The following is a 22,481-nucleotide window of genomic DNA, read 5'->3' as shown; positions in this document are numbered from 1 at the left end:
GTGCAGGTGATCCTACTATAGTCTTGGGTACAGTAACAGGTATTCCTCCTTGGTGAGGAATTGTTGGATTAAAATATGAGTTACAACCTCACACAGATTGAAGCACACTTAGGTTTCTACAATAATATATATTGACTGGAATATATTGTTTGCAATGACACCTAGTAATAATCCTAGATAGTATTCTTGGGAGTCCGTCTATTCTGCAGACTATCAATACAATTTTATAATTGTCATATAATTCCTGCCAGAACCTACCCAAGTGACCAATAGTCTGTTGGAAAATGTTGAGTATTCCATGAATTTCTATTCATAAGCAAGTACTATTGATTTAAACAGGACTTTCTCTCTGGTTAATGAGGAAAGGATCGCTGTCTCAGGTGCAAATGAAATATAGGAAACGATGAACAAAATCAGCTCATGCAACAACTAATCAAAAGTCTAACTCTTTACCTTCTCATCCAGATCATCATCACTTTCAAACATATCATCTTGGCCCAACTGCCACTCATATTCCACATGAGCACGCATGTTGAACTGGTTATTTTGAGCTTGCAGTAACTGGAATACACAGACAATCCTCAGATTCTGCTCATATTAGTAGTTTGTAGGAAAAATGTCAAAGCAAATCCTAAAGCTGCTGCTGTACTTTCTACTTACTTTTGTTTTCAGGACTTCCAGTGAGTCAATATCAAAAGAAAAGGAAAAGGACTCTCCAGAGTTATAATATATTCCCAATATTATAAATTGCTACCTGGTTGTACTTATGGCCAGGCGATGCATCTTTCCAGATTTAAGCCTGATTATTCTTGACATAAGCAAACCTATCTAATAAGGAAAAATTAAGCAACAAAAAAGGTGTATATCAACCTAGACAAGATTTTGTGTCTACAGTGGTTGTTTCTGTTATATTCTTAAGTCCTCACCAAAAATGCTAACCAGGGAATGACTGTCCAAATATACACAGGATTGCACCTTAAACTGCTATATAAACCTGAAAAGTGACTTTGATTAGGGAACAAGATAGGGCACATATGCAAAATTAACACATGTCCAAAAGGCAAGGATAACTGAAAGAACATGTGAATCCCTGAAAAGAGATCTTTTCAAAGTCACACGTTTCTTAATTTTGCCTAGTGTTGGAAGGCAGGTGTGTTTGCACCCCAGAACGCAACTAAAAATCCTACATAAATAAAATGTTTTATGTATAAATACTACAAACAAATGTGTATATAACTTTATAGTCCCTGTAGTCTGTAGCTGCATGGTCCTGTCACATGGCTGGAAAGTGGAGAGAAATCTTGCATTTCTTACCAGATTTTCACAGACACTATGTTTCATTCGTCTGGCAACATCAAGGACCATTTCTCCAGCTTGATTAGCTGTAGAAAAATATCAGATGTCACCAAAGAAGTGATACTGAGGGTAACTGTTGACAGATTTGACTCTGATATTGAGCTTTTGCCATAAGCAAGGGTTGCTTGCACACTAACTTTAAAAAAAAATATTGCTATACCACCTACTAGCTGAAGCTCTCTAAGCAAGTCACAGGAATTTAAAAATCAATTTAGAAACATAAAATGCAATACAGAAGTTAAATGTTTAAATCTACAGTATAAAACAGAATCTCATGATGGGTGGTATTTGGTGACATGTGAGCATAAGGATGTGAATGCAATACTCTCTCTCTTCCAGCCCACTGGCCTTCCAGAACAGCATCTCCTGGGGCTGGGAAAACCAAAAGAAGGGCCTGGGATGCAGGATCGGAGTTGCAGTTATAAGGGAGGATCAAGGAAAATCAGGTAGAGGCAACTTGGGAAAGCTGAAAAAAGAGGTGTGAAAAATACAGGAAAATAACACAGAAAAGCCTGCAGTGTAACTCTTTGATAACAACATAATCTAGCTTCTTTGTAAAATGGAAGGAAAGAAGGATATGCATTCTATATAGAACAAGGTGGAAGCAGCCCAGAAAGGTGAGCAAAGTTCCCCTGAAAAGAAAGTGCCATATCCCATGGGAACACCCTTTCTTGACTCAGCACCAGGAGTAGGGTGATATAACCTATACTGAAACACCCATGGGATGGCTCAGAAGGGTAAGCAATAGTGCAAAGAATGGCCTTCTTTGTGATTAAGCCATGCTTTATTGTGATGCAAATGAAACTTGTCATCCCACCAAGCTCACATGATCCTCAGTTCCCCTTCCCAAGGAAAAGTTCAGAAGCGTTTACTTCCATTCTTGACCAAGCACAACTTTCTGTGCGATCCAAACTTGACAAACTATGGTTTGTTTGAAATAAGCCAATATCAAGCTTATTTATCTAGTTTCAAACAAACCAGAGTTAAGATTAAATGCAATTTTGTGCTTGAATGTAACATTAACCTGTGGGCAATCAAGACTGGAAATGAAAGCTTCTGTTGCAGCTGGACCAGAGGCAAGGAGCATAGAGGGGAAGCACCAAGCTTAGGGGAAGGCTCTGCTTGTCATCTCACAACAAACCAGAGTTTATCAAGCCATTCAAATGTAGTCACTTTGTGGCTTGTTGGTATTAAATGCACTGAAGCAACAAATCTAATCTCTGCAAAATGCAAGTATGTGTTCTCTTGAATAGATCCACAGAATTTAGTGCCCCCTCACTGATTTATTCTGAATTAAATTGCTTGAGGATTACAAAATTAAAAACACTATGCAAACTAATTAAATCAGTGTGCTTGTACTGAAATATGTCAGTCCAATAGATGTTGATATATTGAGCTGGACTCAACTCAAGTAGGCTACCTTAAAGAGAATTACAGCCACAACAGTCGTTTTGAACATTATCATTACTGTTAAAAAGAGAGGAATAAGGCTAAACGGGGGATTTAGAATTACATTTCCAGTTCTAACCCCAAATGATTTTTGTTTGTTTGGTAACCACTTACTGATTTCAATGCTGGCCTTGGCTCGCAGAAGAAGTTTTATGCATTCATGCTTATTGTGAAGGCTGCAGTAATGAAGGGGAGTATTTCCCTTAGATGTCTGCTTCATGAGGCTGCCACTGGACGAGAGACAATGATTAGCCCTGTTGTCTATTTGCCTTGTAAGCCAACTTATTTCCACTGGAGGTTATTAAACTGGTAATGAAGGCATTCTCCACAAAATGCTTAACCTTTAACCTTTATACTCCAAATAAATGTGACCGTATTGCAATATCATCTAGGGTTGGTTATACGATAGACTCTGGCCCAAGTTTTATAGAGTTAACAGGCAGGCAAAAATGATTGGAACTGTCCATTACTGCCACAGTGTCAAGAACAGCTGACATCACTCTGCTTCGCTCCAGCATTTAGTTTTCTTATCTGTTAATGGCGATTCCTACATGGTGTAAAAACTGCCAGAGGGAGAATTATGAAAGTACAATCTTTCCTTTCGCTGTTGGCCAATTTCATTCCATACTCTCCAGCTATTTCTTCACCTTTTCAGTTGCCTGCATTCAGAGATCAATCTGGGAGAAAACAGTAATGAAATATACATGGGAAGTATTTTTCTAAGAACAGCAAAACTCTTTGTCATCAACTGCTGTGCTTTGGGGGGTAGAAGGAGTCTCAGAAGACAGGATGGCCCCATATGGGATAGATTTCAAACTGGTCAGGTTCATATTAGCTATGGGGGAGATTTTTGTTTGTTTATAAGAATTCACCCACATTCACTAATTTCTTTCTATTCAGATGGTAGAACTTGAAATTAAAATAAGAAAAAAGATCATGGAGAAGTGTCCTGGATCTGGATCAACAGTTTCATCTATCCAGATCCAGGACACTGAAATTTAGCTCTTAAAGGTCTGGATTTGAATTGGTACCTTCAACTTAAAGTTGCCACATCTTTTTTTTCTCATCTTCAGCAGCTATATGGAAGAAAGGTACAACATGGCCCTCTCTATCCTGAAAATAGCCCTACTTGTTGAATTTCATTTCACCTTTACAGAAATGTGCCAATAATTTCAAATTCTTTCATATCTGGGATGGGAAAAACTTGAGATTTCCAATATTAAATATGGAAGAAAATGAAATTGATAGATTCATTCATCTGTAGCCACACACATGTTCATTTCTCAAAGACTGCAGCCGCTTGACTTAGACGCTAGGATAAATTAACGTAAGGAACTTCACAGAGGGGAAGTTTCCAATCACCACCTCCTTGCTGCAGCCATCTATGCTCCCTGAAAAATCTCTTTGGACAGTTGGTAGACACCCCTTGCACACCATGGCATGGGCCCAGCAGCTGCCAATGGACTGATGATGTGAACATTTTCTTTCATGAACTTCTTTAAGGTTAACTTACCTTAGATTCCAAGACTGGTTTGGTGTGATTTTACTTTTCACATATGTTCAACCACCCTCCATTGTTCAGGAGGGTGACCCAACCCTCTGGAAATACTTTTCAGGGAGCACAAGTTGATCCAAATGCATTTTTTTCATAGAGTTCATTCACACATTTACACTTGATAGCTGTAAGTCATCAAGTGATATTCATGTATGCATGAACCATCCCAAGATCTAGAATGCACTGCAAGAATTCTACCTTAGCTAGGAATTCTTATTTAATAATGGCACAAGTATTGTGCAGGGAGACCAAATGAAATCCTGCAATTAAGATGAAGCTGTTACAAAGAGACAACCATGCTGTGGCAAAAGAGCGCCCCTAGAGGTAAGACCAGAGAGATAAAACATCTCTCATTTCACAAAATGGAAATATGTAGAGCATATTAAAGTTCTTTTTCCAATGTACCAGAGAGGAAGCTTTAGATCAGCAACCAAGAACCCATCAGACACCATAAACTGGAAGATGGCAACAAATTCTGTGAATGAGACAATACAATTGCACAATAAAACCCCATCTGGAAGCTCCCTAAGATCTGTCACGCAGTCCCATGGAGTCAGCTAACCTGTTCTGCACCAGGAAATCTACAATATGCAAAGAAGTTCGATCACACTCTAAAATAGCCAGATGGAGAAGAGTCTCCCCGGGTTCCTATAAACAAGAAACAAACAAAGTTATGTGCCAAGTCGTATAGATGTTTCCTTGAGAATCAGTGCAGAAGTAGCATCATGGGAATCAATTCCTCAGAGAAAAATCCACAAGCAAAAACATCAGCAGAAGGCTTGTACAGGCCATAAGCTATTTTTTTGCTATGATCACACCCTGTGTAAACTTCAGGACAAGCTATTGTGTAGTTTGGCCATTCTTCCGCGACCCACAGACCCTTTTGCTGCAAGTGGTGGTTTAAAAGTTTCGAAGGGCCTGTTCAAAACTTCATCTGCAGACGCTTTCCCATCCACAAAGGAAGCAATACAAGATCTGCGGTTTTAGGCAAACAAGCAGCTTCTCCCCCTCCCCACATAAAGAAGCCTTCCCTGCTGGACTTGCAGTTCATCTACTCAACCAAGAAGTCTCCTGCTGTTATTATTTGATTTGTATCTTGCCTTTCTACCAAGAAAATGTCACTCAAGGTGGCTTAGAGTCAAAGAAACTATAGTCTGTTTTTGAAAAAAGATTTAAAAATAGGAAAACAAGGACATCAAAATGCAATTTGACACACAAGAATGAAAGAATAAAACACACACACACACAATTCAATAGACCAGCTTACACACCAAAGACCTGCTTGTCTTTGCCTGCCAGCAGGAGGAGGGTTAAGAGAAAGCCAACCTCGCTCAATAAAGCCAGCAAACATTCCCCTGAAGGTGGGGAGGCATCAATAGAACAGCCTCTCCCAAAGAATTCGAACTCAGGTAATCTTGTATGGGGGAAGGCAGTTTTTCAAGTGGGCTGCTTCCAAGCTGTATAGGGCATTATGGGTGCAATCCTATACAAGTTTAGGTAGGAGAAAATCCTGCACGTTCCAGTATTCTCCAGCCAGCCATGTTTCAGGAGTTCTTCTGTACAAAAATGCACAGAATTGCAGCCTATTGCAACTTGAGTTGTATCCAGAAACAGACATTAAAAACAATTTAGCAATTATTGTACATCTTGGAACAGAAGGATGTCCAAATTGCTGTGCATTCATTAATAAATAGGGGGATAATTTAATTAATTTGTTAATTAAATTTGACAAAACACAGAAAATGCAAAAATGGAAGGGAGGAAAAACGGGGTATAGGAGGGAGGAGAGCATGAACCCTGGGGAAATGAATCAAAAGCGGGAAGAGGCAATGACTTTATTTCCTTGTCATGCAAACAAATGACCTTGGAGAAACAGTCCAGTAGCCAAAACAATAATATTTAGTGACTCCAGGCTGATTATTCTCCTCCTAGGCACATGATTACAAACCCAATGTCTCTTCACCAAAAACTGCACAATTACTGCTGCATTGCATGCTTCCCACTTACGATTACCCTTAGTCCTACTTTACTGTGGAGAGTCCTCTGTTTGAAAACATCCCCTCCTGAAGGGCTGTCCAGTCGAAGTCTGGTAAAGATGAAAGGACCATGGAAAGGGAGAACGAGGGCCCTACAATTGCATAGCAACAATTATCACCTGAATATTAGACTGAGTGGACATTCAGGTCATCCAGCAACAGCCTTCCCTGCTATAATGTGTGTTGTATTTGTATTTAAATTGGGTGAGGACACCAGACTCCATTTTGGAGAAGCTCTCAGGACCACATGCTATGAGACCAAAGGCAGAAGTAGGGACAGAGGCAAAGGAGCAAGGTCTAAAAAATCCACCAGCAGCCCAAATTTCATGGTTATAAATTTACAGTAGGAAACAAGTATACACAAAAGCAAGCATGAGCAGCACGGCTACTTTCAAATAACTGGGGCAATGTCTGTATGTCTGTTTGGAAATTTGTGAGCCGCCCCAAGGCTTCGGCGAATGGGGCGGCATAAAAGTTCCCTAAGTAAGTAAGTAAGTAAGTAAGTAAATAAAGCAGAATGAGCCTTTTACTCAGAATTAAGCAATAAAGAATAATTTAGCAGCACATTCAAGAAGCACTCCAAACAACACATTTCTGCACGTCTGCTCAGATACAAGCGCAAGCACTGTGTCTACTCACCCATAAGCCAGGCAGGGTTCTCTATTTACTCAGTAGTAAGCAGGACAAGGCTCAAAAGGAAGCAGGCCTAAATTACCAGGTTCCAATTATCTGTCATGGCTCATCATGGGACATTTAACCAACAATAAGCTGCACTGCCCCTTGGTGCCCCATTGCAAATACACCCCCCCCGCCCCACATCAGGATGGCCATGTGGAGTGACACCAGGAAGTGTGGGCTATGCAAGGGTTAAACAGACTTACAAGGATTTGTTCATTCCTCACATAAATCACACTCACCACTTTCACACAACACAACAACCCAAATGTAGGTTGTACATGCAAAATAGCAGCTGTGTGCACCCTACCCTCTGCAGCCTCACTGTGGGTTAAAAAGGAAAAAAGCACTGCTGGTGATTTGTATTGTGTGAACAGCCCCAGTCACTCCGCAGCCTCCTCCCTTGGCTCTGCCTCCTCTGCTCAGAAGAGAAATCTGCCAGGGATGTGTTTTTCACTGCTAAGCACTGAGAAAAGGAGGCTTTTTCAGTGCAAAGCAGAGAAAAGTGGACATCTGTGATCTGCTGTGGTTTAAAGAAAACAAATGCTCCCTCACTGGCAGAGATGGTTATGGGCTTTTAAATTAATGTATCTGTCTGATTTGCATCTCTCCGTATAAACTAAGAGTATGCACATTTCCTACAAATCTGTATCCCTGGCCTTGTATGTATTTGTCAGCTCCTGGAGGAAGGATGCCTCACCTGGCTGAACTCCAGCAAAGGCTCACTCAGATCCACCTTTTCAGCATATGCCTGAAGCAAGACAAAGATATCCCTCTCCCTGACAGCTTTCTGCAGGCCCCTGAGTCTGTCTGCTGGGCTCCCCATCATGCGCCGCGCAACATACTTCTTCTCAACATACTTGGAAATGATGAAATCCTTGCGAAGAGTCCTGTAATAATACAGGGAAAACAACTGCAGTGAAGAACCTGCAGAGTCAAAAGGCCACATGGATGTGGAACTGGCAGAAATACTGTCAATGGCAAAGTTTTCTTTGCCTTAAAAAGCAGAAGCACAAAAACTTAAGCCAAGGCTACAGCATATTAAAAATAATGGTTGCATAGATTACAAAACAGAACACTTCTAATGCACACAGAGTAGCCCAGGCCTTTCCCTGCTCCCACATGCTCCAGTTCTGCTTTTAGTCACACTTTTCCATATAAGATAGGCAATCTCATCTCCTCCATATGTTTTGAACTACAATTATCAGCCCTAGCCAGTATGGCCAATAGCAAGGGATTGTGGGAGCTGTAGTCCAAAACATCCAGCAGAGAACAGGTTGCCACCCCAATATGAGCCAGTATCTTAGTGAGAATTATAATCACTCCAAGCAGAGACTCTGTCTTTTCTTTCTTCACTCCCTCCTCTGACTTTTTCTATCCTCTTAGGCCTCTAAACTGGAACAGAAGCACAGAAATCAGTGTTTTCACAAGCCCTTAGGCACAATCACTCCTTATCACATAGTAACTCTCTACAAATGTAAGCCATATCACCCATATGATTAGAATATGTCATAAGCAGATCCTTATTCAATTATCTTGGCATAACCTACCTACATTATGCTTCTGTGATGCATGGCACAATGACTAAAGCACAATGGGTGCACATATTATTTGCTTATTTTATCTGGCCAGGGCGACTTATTTTATATTGTTAATTTGTTTCATATTTTGAATGTATTATATTTTAATTTATGTTGTGAGCCGCCCCGAGGCTTCGGCGAATGGGGCGGCATAGAAATGTTTTAAATAAATAAATGTAGTGTGCACAATGTTGCACAACAGCTTGGAGAAATATAAGTGTAATTGAATTCTCCTCTTGTGCTTAGTTCAGAACCCATTTCCCACTAGTGCACCATCATGTGTGCTATCAAGGACACTGCTGAATACAACCCACTGCAAACCACTTCAATGCGTCTGATGGAAAAACCTCTCCAAAAATTATTTCCACAATAAACCAGGTGGCATTAAAGGTGACACCAAAGCACTGTGTGCCCACTTGCTTTTTAGATCATGTTGGAAAATGGAAAGATCCTTTACATTGTACTGTCAGCATCAGGCTTTGGGTACGATTTGGGTAGATTGGCTTCTACAATGTCGTTAAATCGTGAATTTCCAATATTCTTAGCCAACTGCAAAACAAATCACATACAAATTAAGAGTAAAGCAAATCATACCATGTCAGCACTAAGTGTGTGTTGTAGGTTAGCATACTGATTTTGGGTAAGATGTTAGGACAGCGAAGGGCAGAAGAAATTTTGAAAAATGGTAGCGTTTGATTAGTATCTTTGTGTTGGTTATGTCTTGTTGATCTTAAACTGTACAAGGCAAGGGTAAGGATAAGGAGGGAAGAATCACTAGGTTGGCAGCAGAGGTAAGACCATGGGAAGTACATTTGAGATGGCAGACTGCAAGAAATGGTGTGAATAAGAAAGCAAAGAAAACTCTGCCCTGAAAACCAGCTTAGCAAAAAGAAGACTCAATCAGGCAGGGGAAATGATATCGTGAAATTGGGTGGTGCAGAACAGTCAAAACCTTACCAGAAGCTCTGAGGTTGCTAGCTTATCCAGAGCTAGTGACTGGATACGGGAGTGGTGAACACCCATCTCTCGGTGAATGCCAGAGCATTCAATGCAGATCAGAATTCCCAAATTAATGGAAAGCCATGCTGGATCTGTAAAGCAAGGATAACCATAGATAAGGTCAGCGTTACCACTCTGAAGATGATTAACACCATGGTGCAAAATCACTACAAATCTGCCTCATGAAAAGATCATTATTTTCATCATAAGAATGCATTATGAATGTTTAGACTTGATGTTTTACTCTTGTGTTGATGCAACACATCTTAATTACATAGAACTTTCATGTAAATGCTAACATATTGGTTTTAAGATCTGTACAAGTATTTTAATAATAGATTTTGTAAGGAAAGTTGCCACTTATGGAATTTATAAAAGTCCATAGCATTTTGTTTTGATGTTCTGGAGCAACATTGATGATGATATATCTGTATTTTTACTGCAGCCCCTGATGAAGGAAAATGTAATTTCCAATCATGTTTTTTCATCATTGCATGAGATTCATAAAGCCAGTGCCAATTACAGCACAGAACTCCTGGCATTGCTAATATATCTGTAACAAGTTATCAGCTGAATTTCAAATATAGAATATCTGAAATGCCTCATGGCCACAGTGTCTGAATGAAATGGAAAAGCAACAGGCCAACTGAAGGAAACTACTCTAGTTAACCTGGAGAGAGAGAGAGAAAGCATGTTTCTGAGTCAAATGGGATCACTGGTGTTCAGGTGGAGTGTTTATTTGTTTATTTAAAACATTTCTATGCCGCCCCATTCACTGAAGCCTCGGGGCGGCTCACAACATAAATTAAAATATAATACATTAAAAATATAAAACAAATTAACAATATAAAATAAGTTGCCCTGGCCAGATAAAATAAGCAAATAATATTAACAATTAAAATGATGTTTAGATAAAAAGGTCTTCACCTGGCGCCGAAAAACAAGTAACGGCGCCAGGCGGACCTCTCTGGGGAGCGCATTCCATAGATTGGTATCAGGATAGTATCATAATCTGACCTAAGACGGGTTGTGACAGCACCATTGCCGCCATGCAAATGCATGGTGAAAATAAATAGAAAACCTGTTCCCAAATACATATTTGGGCCAAAAGGGCTTTCATACACCAGCTTCTTTCAGGCAGCCCATGAACAGGCTCACAGCAGCAATTCTTGAGTTTCATCTATATGAATTAACTGAAAGTTTGAAAGCAGCTACATGCTGCTATGAACACTCAGTCTCTCTTAGAATTGGAACAACACTCTTAGAAAAAAGGCTAATTGTGCATATGAGAGCAAAACTATATGTCTGGGCCAGAATGAGAGGGGAGTGAACAGGGAGGTTGCAGTGGTAAAGAAGAGAACAACCGCAGGGACTCTTGGCAGTGTTGTGGTATAGGCCCTTGGCAGGTGGCCAGCCATGTTCACCTTGATGCTAGTCCCCTTCTACTCTTAATTGTGTAAAAGTGGTAGGAACAACGAACCCCCCCCCACACACACACACACTGCTGAATTGAAAGATCCTTGGGGTACGAAGGAGTGGGTTTATGTGGAAGGATTATAATCTCAGCACTGTTCTGGCAATGAAAATTAACTCCTGGGCTCAGAATTGTCAAGTACTTTAGTTCTAGTAAAAGAAACAAGCAAACAAATTAGATCCCGCAAGCCTGAAGTCTACCCACCCCTGTCAGAGAAGATACTTTGGGTCCTATTGCTAAGCTAAAGCAAAGGTAAAAGACAGTTTTCCCCAACTTGGTGTGCTCCAAAAGTTTTGGATTACACTTCATCATCCCTGGTCATGTGGGTGGAAACAATGGGTGCTGTAGTCCAAGTAGTATTCAGCAAAAGATGGTGCTTGTATGTCTACCACATTGCTGTTCCTACAGTTTGGTTACTGGACATGTCTCCTTGCACAGTTACTCAGAGGCAAAGTAAGCAGCGGCAGCAGCGATCCCCTTTTGCACCTGATGCCAAGCAGTCACAGCACATGCCGTTTCCTGGCATGTGCTTTATCTCCCTGATAATTGCTGCAGTCAAGTCCTCCATGCTGCATCCTTCTCTGCCTTGAGCTTGCTGGAACGCCACGTTCAGGGCCTCTTCTTTACTATTGCTGAGGACAGAGACCCATCTACAATGGAGGAAACAGTGGTCAGGTAAGTAGGATTTTCCACCTGTTCATTAGAAACAGATGCAAGGCAAATATACCCTGAACATTAGCACAGGCTAATGTTAGTATTAATGTTTATACCTTAAGCTGTATTAATGTTTATACCTTAAGCTGTTTATTTGCTATTTGGAAGGAAGAACAGATGGGATGCCACCCACACAGAAGATGGACATGCCTTCTTCCATGGCTCCACCCCCATTTCTGAAAATCACCTACTGGTTTCCTGCAGTGTTTTCCCCTTCACAAAGGATAAAATGCTGCTTCGAAGGCTTAAGAATTGATCATAAGAGATTTCAACTGGAATATTTATTTATTTCTATACTGCCCATTAACTCAGATTCCTATCTGGCATTTAGCCCCTGCCCCCCTTGCCTTTGTCCCCATCCCCTTGGACTTCAGTTCCACTCACCACCGGAATACAAGCTCAAAAGTGGCTTCAAGATGGAATTTGGTTCATGAGCTGAAATAGTTTCTGCACCCTGAGTTACCTAATACATAAGCTGCATAACTTGCGATTCACCAAGCTGAACACGGCCCCCAAACTATGGTTTATCGCATGCTAATACACCGTTGTTCTGAGTCTATGCCAAGTTCATGTCAATCTCTTTGTTTTTGCAGCTGAAGCCAGACAATAAAAGCAAGTGGCTTCTCCACCCCTGATGGACTGCTCTGCAAGACTCGTGGGTGGTTTTGGATTTGGTGATTCACAACATCTTTATTTCACAAATGGTTGTATTCCACTGCCCATTCCTGATCCTGCCTAAACTTGGAAGCTAAGCAGGGTCAGGCCTGGTTGAAATCTGAAAGGGTGACTTCAAGTTGTGAACCAACCAGAGAGCTTCAGCTATGGGCAGTATAGAAATGTAATGAATAACAATAACAATAACAATAACAATAACAATAATAATAATAGGGCTCCTAGAGCCATTAACAGTTAAATCCAATGCCTAAAAGCAATTAAAACAACAGAGCATCATAAAATATTAACAGCAGCAGCAGCAATTACAGGATTGTTTCAAACCATCTACTAATACTATAAAATTATATTGTAGTTTTTAAGAGGCCTGGCAAATAGTGTCCATGGAACTCAATCCCACTAGAGATACGGTTGGCGCCCTTTTGACTCTTAGGCTCCAACTAAAGACACATCTGTTCAGTAGCTATTTTGATTAGATGAGTTTGTTACTGCTGTTTTAATATTTGTTAATTGCACTGCTGCTAACCTGTTAAAATATTAATTTAATGGCCTTGTTTTATCTTTGGGTTATGTTTACATATTGTATTTATTTTATTTTGTGTACTCTGATTTTATTGGATTTTGATAGCATTATGATTTTAATGTTATTGGTATTAATTGTCTATTGTCTTGTGTGTTTTATGTTTGTTGCATGGATTTTACTGATGTGAGCAGCCCAGAGAGCCTACGGCTAGTGAAGTGGCATTCAAATCACATCATATCAAATCAAATCACATCAGATCTCTTTATCTGGCACCAAAATATAGCAAATCTTTCTAGGGACAGAATTCCAAAAGTTAACCATGCCAGAAGGCTATTATCTTTTCCAGACTCATCTTTTCTGCCTCTAGACTAGCTCTGCCCCTCTTCTCTAATACTCACATAGTACCCTCTTGCTCATCCTCTGCCAAGAAGTGGTATGTTCTATTATCTGAAAAAAAACAGAAGACAAACAAAAGAATAAGGTAAGTTTTAACTGTAATACCAGCAGTATAGAAAATAATGTCCCAAATAATATTTTCTCATGTTCAAATATTTAAACAACGAAAGCCCAATAGATGAATAAAAGTAAAATAGCAACTGGACTGGCTGGCCATGTGAGCCATGCACAAAAAATAAGATGCTTATTTAGTATCTGAACACCTCACAAAATGGAAACTGTATTTGTATCCTAATCTTCTTCAAGGTCCTCAGCAAAGCACACATAGGGTTATCTTACTTTGATCTCAAAATAATGCTGTGCAGTAGATTAGGGGGTGATTGGCCACAGCCACCCAGAAAGGGATGACTTTCAGGGCCACAAAATTGCAACGTAAGGGGAGAGTCCCTCTTTCCCTGCATACTCTGCACATGTCTCTAACTGATAAACTTTCCTGTATGATACTGCAGAAACAGGCTACTTTGTCAAATGATTCCTAAGGAAATAAGGACTTACACGAATTAGGTAGGACTTACGTGAAATAAGATCAAAACACTTCCTGTCATCCACATTTGGCTTCACTTGGCAAGTGAGTAAATTCAGCTTGACAGGAGGGCGATGTTGCTAGAAGATTATTTTAAAAAGTCAGCTTTGACAATGTCTAGGTCAGTGCGTACTTAGAGTATATCCCACTGGGTCTTTTGAGAGTAAGTGCCATAAAGTACGATTCTCAACCTTACTTCACAAAAGTTCAGGTCACTGGAATTCACCATACTGTTATTTGTATTATTAGTTTTATTAGGCTCCTTTTCACAGAATGATCATATCTGCTCTTGCCTTCACTTAGTAGTAGTAAGATAAATGACAGTGGTATTTAATGTCTGCTTACTGTGCTCTCAAAAAAAAGTGTGTTATACAGACAATCATAGCAGAAAACAGAGATTGTACATCCTTTGATGTACTTCAGCTCCTTCTCCTAATTTGTATTCTTTACTCTAAGAAGCTATGGTAGAACTTGGCTGGAACACACAATTGGGCTTCTCATAACTATCTTTCCTTACGTTCCTTCCTCTCTTTTTCATTAATCAGTAGATTCTCTGTGAATCACTATCTTTTTATAGATATTGTGGCAGCACAGCACTACTATATTTACTCTGAAGTAAATCGTATTGTGTCCAATGGAGCTTCTTCCCAAGAAAGCGTGTGGAGGGGTATGGCCTTAAATGTCTATTTCTAGAACTGCTGTCTAGGCCTATAATTAAAGGATAGGTCAGACCTTTCAGGACCCTGTCCTCATCTGACAGCTACGGCTCAAACACTGATCCATGCAGGGTAACAGCAACTGCTGCAGAAATGGTAGATCCCAAGATAACAAATACTTCTTTTATGGGATACCTCCTCTTTCACTTTTGGGTTTGCAACACAGTTAAGAGGAGAGAATCTCTGACTGCCTGCAAATATTGCATAGGCTAAGTCCTTGTACATAACTGGTTTTCCAAGAAGCTTCTCTAATTCATCTGCACTAAACAGGTTCTGTCACAGAGTGAGATGCATACCGTGCTGTGTGAAATGGTCAGATAGCCATTCTTGACTGTGCACTTTCTCTTCTGCCAGATTCTTCTTAAGCTGAAATTTAAAAGTTACATATCCTGTTACATGAAACTGAAAAGAGAACATCATGGATATGAGAACCAACTTGGAATATGCCAATTGTGGCCCCTTCACTTGCAAATCAAACAAAGGGTTTGTGCATGTGAGGAATATAACTGTGTCTGGGATCCTATGATAACTTAATGTAAAGCATGATCCTATGCATGGTCAGGCAGGAAAAAGGCCTATAACTCCCAACAGATCCTGGCCAATATGGCTAGCTTGGGCATGCTAAGAGTTGTAGAACTTTTTTGCCTAAACCTTAGGCAAAAAAATCATATTAGGGGGTTGGGGGCTTCTTGAAGACACTGGGGGTTGCAAAAGGAGGAGTCAACCCCAAGGTCGACCAATTGTGAGATTCATTTAATGCAGAATGCATGCTTAGACAGAAGAGAGTCCTACAGTGGAGAGCTTGCCTCAGTCATCATGGCTGATGGGAGAATGCTGGGAATTGTAGGACTTTTTTTCTCTCTAAACATGAATAGGAGTGCATCCTTAAATTAGTTCACTAGTATAGGACTGCACTTTACCTAAAATGTTTGCCTGTGAGATCTTCTAAAATCACCAGCTAATGCAGAAACTTCTGTCAAGCTAAAATTCTACAAAAAGAATACCCTTTCTCAGCATGTGTAAGCCGAATGACAAAGCTTCTGCTTGTTATGCAATTGTTGGATATACTTTGTACCATTCAAGAAAACACTTTCCCAACATAGCTTACAATATGAATAAAAACAATTATAAGGAAAAGCTGTGTTTGAAAATTTTATGTTAAAAGCATCTATCAGAAAAATGGTTCTCCATCCCAGGTATAAACATGTGCTAAATTTGTCTTTGAGAGTTTTTATGAAAATTCAGAACTTTTAGTGCTTCAGTCTCGTAAAATGTTTGCGCTTGCACCTACCCATCACTCTTCTTAAGGAGGGTCCCAGATTTCTCTGTGCCATATTGCTTATTTCCCTGCAACTGGTGCATGCTGTAACTCAGTGGTTTGCTAATGGTATTCTGTTGGAAAACAAAACAAATAGACCAAGTATTTATTCCTAGTATTTCATTGATAGGGTCCAGACAGCAGGATAATCCACACTTAAGCACAGAGTAAGGATTGCACATGGGTTATCACTGAACTATAGGTTGTTGTTGTTGAACCCTAGAGGATCATGTTGTTTGAACCTGGGTGCACTAATAACCCATGAAGAGAAACTATAGCTTGTTGCTGGGTTGTAAACTGTGGGTTGTTTATGACAGCCTGTCACCTTAATAAGGTTCAGGCAACCTGCTATCCCACATTTCAATAACAACCTACTCAAGCCTTATATGTGAATTAATGAGCTGTCTGAATCCAGTCATTATTCTTTTCAAGTATAACAGTGACCAGGGATGCAAATATCCAAGAATCCTTGAAATTATTCCAAACAATCACTGAATGATGGAAGGGCTCTTGAAGGTCATCTAAGCCAGCCCACTGTTTAATGGAGCATTTACAAAGCACTGTGCAGCTACAGAAATGTGGGCAACTTGTTGCCTTCCGGATGTTTTGGCCTACAATTCCCATCAGTCCTAGCCAGCATAAGCAAAGGGAACATAAGAATTGTAGGCCAAAGCATATGCTAAGGCAAAAGTTGCCTATCCCTGACAAATGGCTGTCCAGCTTCTGCTTAGATACTTCCAATGAAGGAGAAGTCCAATGGTAGCCTGTGGTGCTGCCCAACATATTTCACTGTTGAGAAGTTTCTCCTATTATTGATCCAAATCTGCATCCCAGAAAGAAAGAACAAGACTGCTCCATCTTCTGCTTAACAGCCTTTCAGATAGTCGAAGGCTGCTTCCCTTAGTCTTCTCTTCCCCACTGATCACATTTCCTGTGGATCATTGGTTTTTGAGATGGAGAGATATTCATTGGGCACAAGTCCAGCACACTTGCCCAGAAAGGTTAATAGCACCAGCTGAATTCCCTGTAGTGCTGTGTTTCTGATGTGAAAAACATGAGACATCAATACATGCAAACTGCTCATCCAGTATCTGGCACCAATTCTGCCAGCCCTTCTTCCTGTGTTGGCCAAACAGCCCCAAGGTAATGGAATGGAGAAAGAGAGGTAACCACTGCTATCTTGGCTCCCTTGGCCAAACTTAAACTCCTCTATTGTGATGGAAGATTTGAGTCTTGCTACTGTGATTCACATACAAAGCAAGAGGGTATGATAAATTGTCACTCTCCAGCTGATTCTCCTTTCCAGCCCCAACAAGGATCTACACAGAATGCTTCATCAGGTGCCTGCTAACTTTTCCACTGGGCAGCACTCACAGGGTCAACTCTTTTCTTGATCAATGCACTTGATTTGTACCCTGCCTTTCCACCAAGGAAAACAGCACTCAAGACAGCCTTGTTTAAGGGGGTGCTGATGTCATTTACTGCCACCCCCTCCAATTCCCTGTTCTCTCCTACCTTAGCAGTAGTCCTCACAGTAGCTGGGAGCAAGGAATGAATGTTCTCAGCAACAATATATCTTTCTGAGCTATCTCTCTTGTAATGTGAAGTCTGTCAGAGTGGCTTGGTTTTCCGTGGAAAAGACTTGCTCTCAGTAGCAATTCAAACTATCAGTGCTGGTTTGTTGATATGGGTTGACACAGCTGCCTGCATTTTTGAAGTATGGCTCCAGTGGCTGTCATGATGAGCACTTGTACTTTGGAATTACCAGTACGCCACTGCTGCAGGGCATCTCTTTTCTTCCCTAAGCAAAAGAAGGTGATCTGGCCCTTCCTAGCTTTACCTCTTTGGGCTCCAGCTGCAGGGATGTTTTCAGCTGATCACGAAGGGAGTAGAGCTGCTTCTTCTCCTCCTCCTGCTTTGCCTTCATCTGAAAGGCATTGCATCAAACATTCCATCAAGCAAAGGAGTGTGTTCATGCCTGCCATTACATGCCTCCTGATTTGCATTCTACACTTAGGAGCTTCTTATGTCTACAAGAAGCTGCAAGCCACTATTATTGAAAACCATTTAAACACAAGCATACACTTTTTCTACCACTGTAATCAGCCCTCAAATGTACCTACTCTCTTACATTATGGGCATATTTGCATGCCTCACTAAACAAGGCTGTAGCGTAACATGTGCAAGCCACAGCAAGCCCTGGAGGAGGGAGGAGGTTCAAACTTTGCTTATGATATATTTATCTGGAGTCACAAACCATCATGGTCAGCATTAATGATCATCAGTTTCAAACAAGCCAACTTGTTTGAAATATGCTTTCTGAAGCTGGCTTGTTTAAACTCATAGTTAATATTAACCACAATTCTGGATTTAGACAACTCAGGTTAACTATAAGCAAAACTGAAAGTTTCCTAATGCTAGTAGGCTGCCTGAGAGGAGGACAGAGGTATATACAGACCCAAGGCTCACTGTGGCTTGTTCCTTGCTTAGGCATATTGTGCCACACCATGGTTTATTGTGATGTGTGAACACAGCCTTGTGAACAGGACAAAGCATACTCACAATCTGAAGCTCTGGAGTAAGATTTTCTATAAAATGTTTGTGCTTCTCTGTTGCCTTTAAACATGTCTGGAAAAAACTAACAGAAAATAAAATGGATCAAAAGCAGAATATCTCCCAGTTCAAGCATAAGCTTTGCTGAGTTTCAAATCTCCATATTCCATTATAGTAACTAGCTTAAAACAGCACCTCCTCCTTCAGAGATAGTCAAACTCTGCCAGTAGTGGAGAATGGCATGGATAGCTGTTGCTTTGCTTGCAAGAGTCTTTTGGCATCTTCCATTATTAGCGACAGTGGTGGGTGGGAGGCTATCCTATGCATGCAGTGAGATGAGGCCCTAGAATGGACTCCAGGTAGAAAATCATTTTTCTGAACAACCCCCTATGCTGAAAATCAATTGCAACAGCCAGGATAGAACCTTATACCCCAATGTGCATGTTCTCTATTTGAGGGACATTTTCTTTTTTCACATGGGGGAGCTTTCATGTGTACTATTGCCTACATACCATCTGAAGTGGTACAATATAGTCTACCAAGAGCAGTGTTAGCTAGAGGCTGCCTCCCTGCTCTCCACGGGCAATTACTGAAATGAAGGTACAGCAACCTGATATGCTCGGAGCCCCAGGATTAGCTGGCTTTTTGCTCACACGTGCTTCACTTCCAGCTGTGTCCCCGTGAATCTTTCTGCCTGATGTTTTTTTCTGAAATCCAATGCTCTCCTCTTCCCCATCCATATGTCTCTTTTTATGGATAGGGTTGTACTTAGGAGACCCAGTCCTTTAAAGATACACATCCACACACAGAAAGATTTGGGGCATATGTAAATGAGCATATACACATTTGTGTATTTTTCAGTCCTGCCGGTTGAGGTCCATATTTTTTCTGCACCCAGCATCATGTCTGCATTCTGCTAGCTCATTCTACAGCTTGTGGAGGCTTAGGCAGAGAATTTGGCTGAACTAGACCTTTGATTTGACTTGTACAATCTCTGTGTCCTGATGCTATGTTTCAGGTTTTGCGATGTCTGTTCTTTTGAGTGATGTGGTCTAAAGTAAAGGGTAGCCATTCATATTTTAGAGAGGCTAGAATGTTCTGAGATAGGCATTCCTTGAAAGCATGTTACAGACAGTAAGTATTCCTGCAAACTTAATAGCAGAGGAGGAAATGACATCTAAGCACAGGAGAAAAGAATGTTTTATATCTTAATTTTTAAAAAAGATGTGTGGTAGAGAGAGAGATCACAGAGAACTTCAGCTATACTGGGTAGTAAAGAAATGTGATAGATGATAGACAGTGGTTCATACAAAGGGGGAAATGATGATCATAAATTAGTCTCACTGGAAAAGTTTATGCCACTAATAAAGGTGCTCTGTTCAGAAATAACGTTTTGAGGAATGAGAATGTAGAAAACCAATGGCACTTACTTGAACTGGGAGTTGCAGTGGTTGATGTTGTTCTGCAGCAAGTCAACTCCTTTTTTGGTTTTAATCTCATTCACTTTAATTAGATACTGGGGAGAGAGGTGACATGGGTGACCTGCTGAGTTATGCCTTTGTTTGTTTGCTCAGCCCTGCTCTGCTCATGACTTTCTAGCATTCTCCAGTTATTAATTCCTTCTGTTTCTATACAAATCCAAAATATGCATCTAATTAGGACATGGCATACGTGTTCTTCTTTACTGATTGGTTTCAATCATCCCTTACATAAACTATAAAATAAACCAGTTGTTTTTATTTTAGATAAATTAGTTCTTTGTATGGGGTAACAAATCTATTTTATGTGTCTTTAAAAACATAACAGAAGCAGATATTACACATGTTTGATATTGGTTCTTAATCTATTCTTGACTAACAAAGTAATCCTATGATTATTCCTAACCAGTGTCTAGAGAGCCATAGGACCTCTCAGATTTCCACTTCCATAATCAGAAAGAGGTAGAGATCCAAGGTCCTTGGAGGTGGAGATCTGTACTCAGTTCTCCTTTCCCTCCTCACAGCTGGCACAGAAATAACCATTGGCTGCATCTCTGAGGTTTTAAGACCAACCTCAGAGAAAGGTTAAAGGGAGCATTCAAGGGGAGAAAGAAAGGAGATAAGGCCCACCAAAATACAATATATCCTGGTGGCATTGCAGTCCCCTTCCCTCCACATCCAGAGTGCCTCAGCTAGATGGTTGGAGTTCGCCATCTGGCTGATTTGCAGGGTGGGAGAAACACAGAAGCAAAGATTGCCTCCTTCCCCCACTGCATGTGATGCCACTGCTCCTCTGAGGCCAGAAGCTTATGGGCATCCCCTCTGGATTATGCTCTAAAAGGAACTAACCTTTATTTTTCCAATGTCTGGGATGGGAAGAGTATTTTTTCTAGTAACTAGCAGCAGACATATTTCATTGTTACGGGTGAATATGATATTAGGGTACCTCTTGTACCTGCATAACCACTTTATCTTTCATAGGCAGAATATCAAAGCATAGGCGATGTAAGAGAACTATTGCATTTTTCTCAGGTACATATCATTATGCTTTAAGTGCTGGAGAAAAATGCGGTATCCCAGCAAAAAATCTATGGTCTACTAGGTAACAATTGAACAAATTGGAAATAAATACTTCCAATTTTTATGCTTAAAAATTGTAGAGTGGAATCCTGACATGTCCCTCCATGAACTGAAGGGCTTTTTTGCAATAATAGGAGAGTTAATGCAGATGCACACATTTTCTTTCTATTTACTTCCCAATCCAAATATTTGGACAGCTATTTTCAATGGGGTTTTTTGGGGAAACTGTAAGAGGATGATAGAATAAAATGGAGAAGAAGAGGTCCAATCTACCCCATCCTGTGCTGTTGCCCTCTCAGTTGAGTTTTTGTTTTAACTGTCAGGAAGCAGCAATAATAGCTTGATAAGGGAACTGTGAAAAGGGCGGAGACTTAATATTTCCCCTTTCTGGAGAAGCTGGAAAGTTGGGGAAGTGTTGAAAAGATGGGGGACAGACAAGTATCAGTTCAACACTTATAAGTTAGAGGATCACATTGTTAAGGGAGAGATCCACAGGTACAGTGCACTTTTTCCTTTGGTGTGTCTCTCCACCCATTGTACACTGCTAGGTCCCTCATTTTTCTTATTATTTCTCCCTGTCCTTTGGGACTGTGCACAAATTAGCCTATATGCAACCTTGCATTGTCAATATATCTTGTACGTTACCTACTCCACTTAACCTCTCCTTTTGATAGCTGACACAGGAAAATGAATCAGAAAAGGCTACACATATTAGACAGTCAGCTGGCAACAATTGAGGGCAAAAGACGAAGGGGATGGCAGAGAATGAGGTGGCTAGACGAAGTCACTGAAGCAGTTGGTGAGAGCTTGAGTGGACTCCGGGGGATGGTGGAGGACAGGAAGGCCTGGAGGAATGTTGTCCATGGGGTCACGATGGGTCGGACACGACTTTGTAACTAACAAGTGTGTACTTGAACACTTGCAAAAGACTAAAAGTAATAATGATAAAAAGATTGCAACCATAATTGTGCATGTTGGGAGCATTACCCCACACGCCAAAACCTGTGAATGAATGACAGTCCTTTGGCCGTTGATAGAAGGGCAGTCACTGGCAAGACTGAGAAGAATGAAAGGCACGGGGATAGTGGCTGTGTAGCTAGCTATAATGACCTATCATGGAACTGGTCTCCTGAGTTCAGATGTTACAAGAAGCAACTGTGTGGACAAACAACCTTGCAACAAACTAGAGGTTCTCTGTGTGGGTTGTTCAGGGGAAAAGTCACTCTGCTGAAAATGATTTGGATTTGAACAACACAACAACTAGCCATGGCTGGCTAAGTAAGGTGAGCTGTCATGTCATACAAAACCAGTCATTTTGCTCTAG

At 40.7% G+C, this 22,481-nt stretch overlaps 1 protein-coding gene across 3 annotated transcripts in view; it reads right to left on the bottom strand.

Moving 5' to 3' along the window:
• The window catches only part of LOC123031965 (arf-GAP with SH3 domain, ANK repeat and PH domain-containing protein 2-like), a 44,142-nt gene that overhangs the window by 10,967 nt on the left and 10,694 nt on the right, over positions 1–22,481 (bottom strand). For all 3 annotated transcript variants that reach the window (XR_006416429.1, XM_044447506.1, XM_044447507.1), the window contains 15 exons: positions 20,030–20,115; positions 18,609–18,684; positions 17,887–17,973; positions 16,020–16,120; positions 15,025–15,094; positions 14,005–14,092; positions 13,432–13,480; positions 11,611–11,774; positions 9,609–9,742; positions 9,109–9,200; positions 7,772–7,961; positions 4,923–5,008; positions 2,920–3,035; positions 1,315–1,382; positions 454–561 (listed from right to left, as the gene is read on the bottom strand). Coding sequence is in view for 2 of the 3 variants with exons in the window: in XM_044447506.1 (XP_044303441.1) it covers positions 454–561; positions 1,315–1,382; positions 2,920–3,035; positions 4,923–5,008; positions 7,772–7,961; positions 9,109–9,200; positions 9,609–9,742; positions 11,611–11,774; positions 13,432–13,480; positions 14,005–14,092; positions 15,025–15,094; positions 16,020–16,120; positions 17,887–17,973; positions 18,609–18,684; positions 20,030–20,115 (1,515 nt within the window). In the remaining variant the exon portion in view is untranslated. The remainder of the gene's footprint in view (positions 1–453; positions 562–1,314; positions 1,383–2,919; positions 3,036–4,922; positions 5,009–7,771; positions 7,962–9,108; positions 9,201–9,608; positions 9,743–11,610; positions 11,775–13,431; positions 13,481–14,004; positions 14,093–15,024; positions 15,095–16,019; positions 16,121–17,886; positions 17,974–18,608; positions 18,685–20,029; positions 20,116–22,481) is intronic.

This window comes from Varanus komodoensis, unplaced genomic scaffold, assembly GCF_004798865.1.
Source record: "Varanus komodoensis strain SLA01 unplaced genomic scaffold, ASM479886v1 scaffold52, whole genome shotgun sequence".
Lineage (NCBI taxonomy): Eukaryota > Metazoa > Chordata > Lepidosauria > Squamata > Varanidae > Varanus > Varanus komodoensis.
The sequence above is the reverse complement of the archived record's forward strand: the minus strand, read 5'-3'. Positions and strand labels throughout refer to the sequence as shown.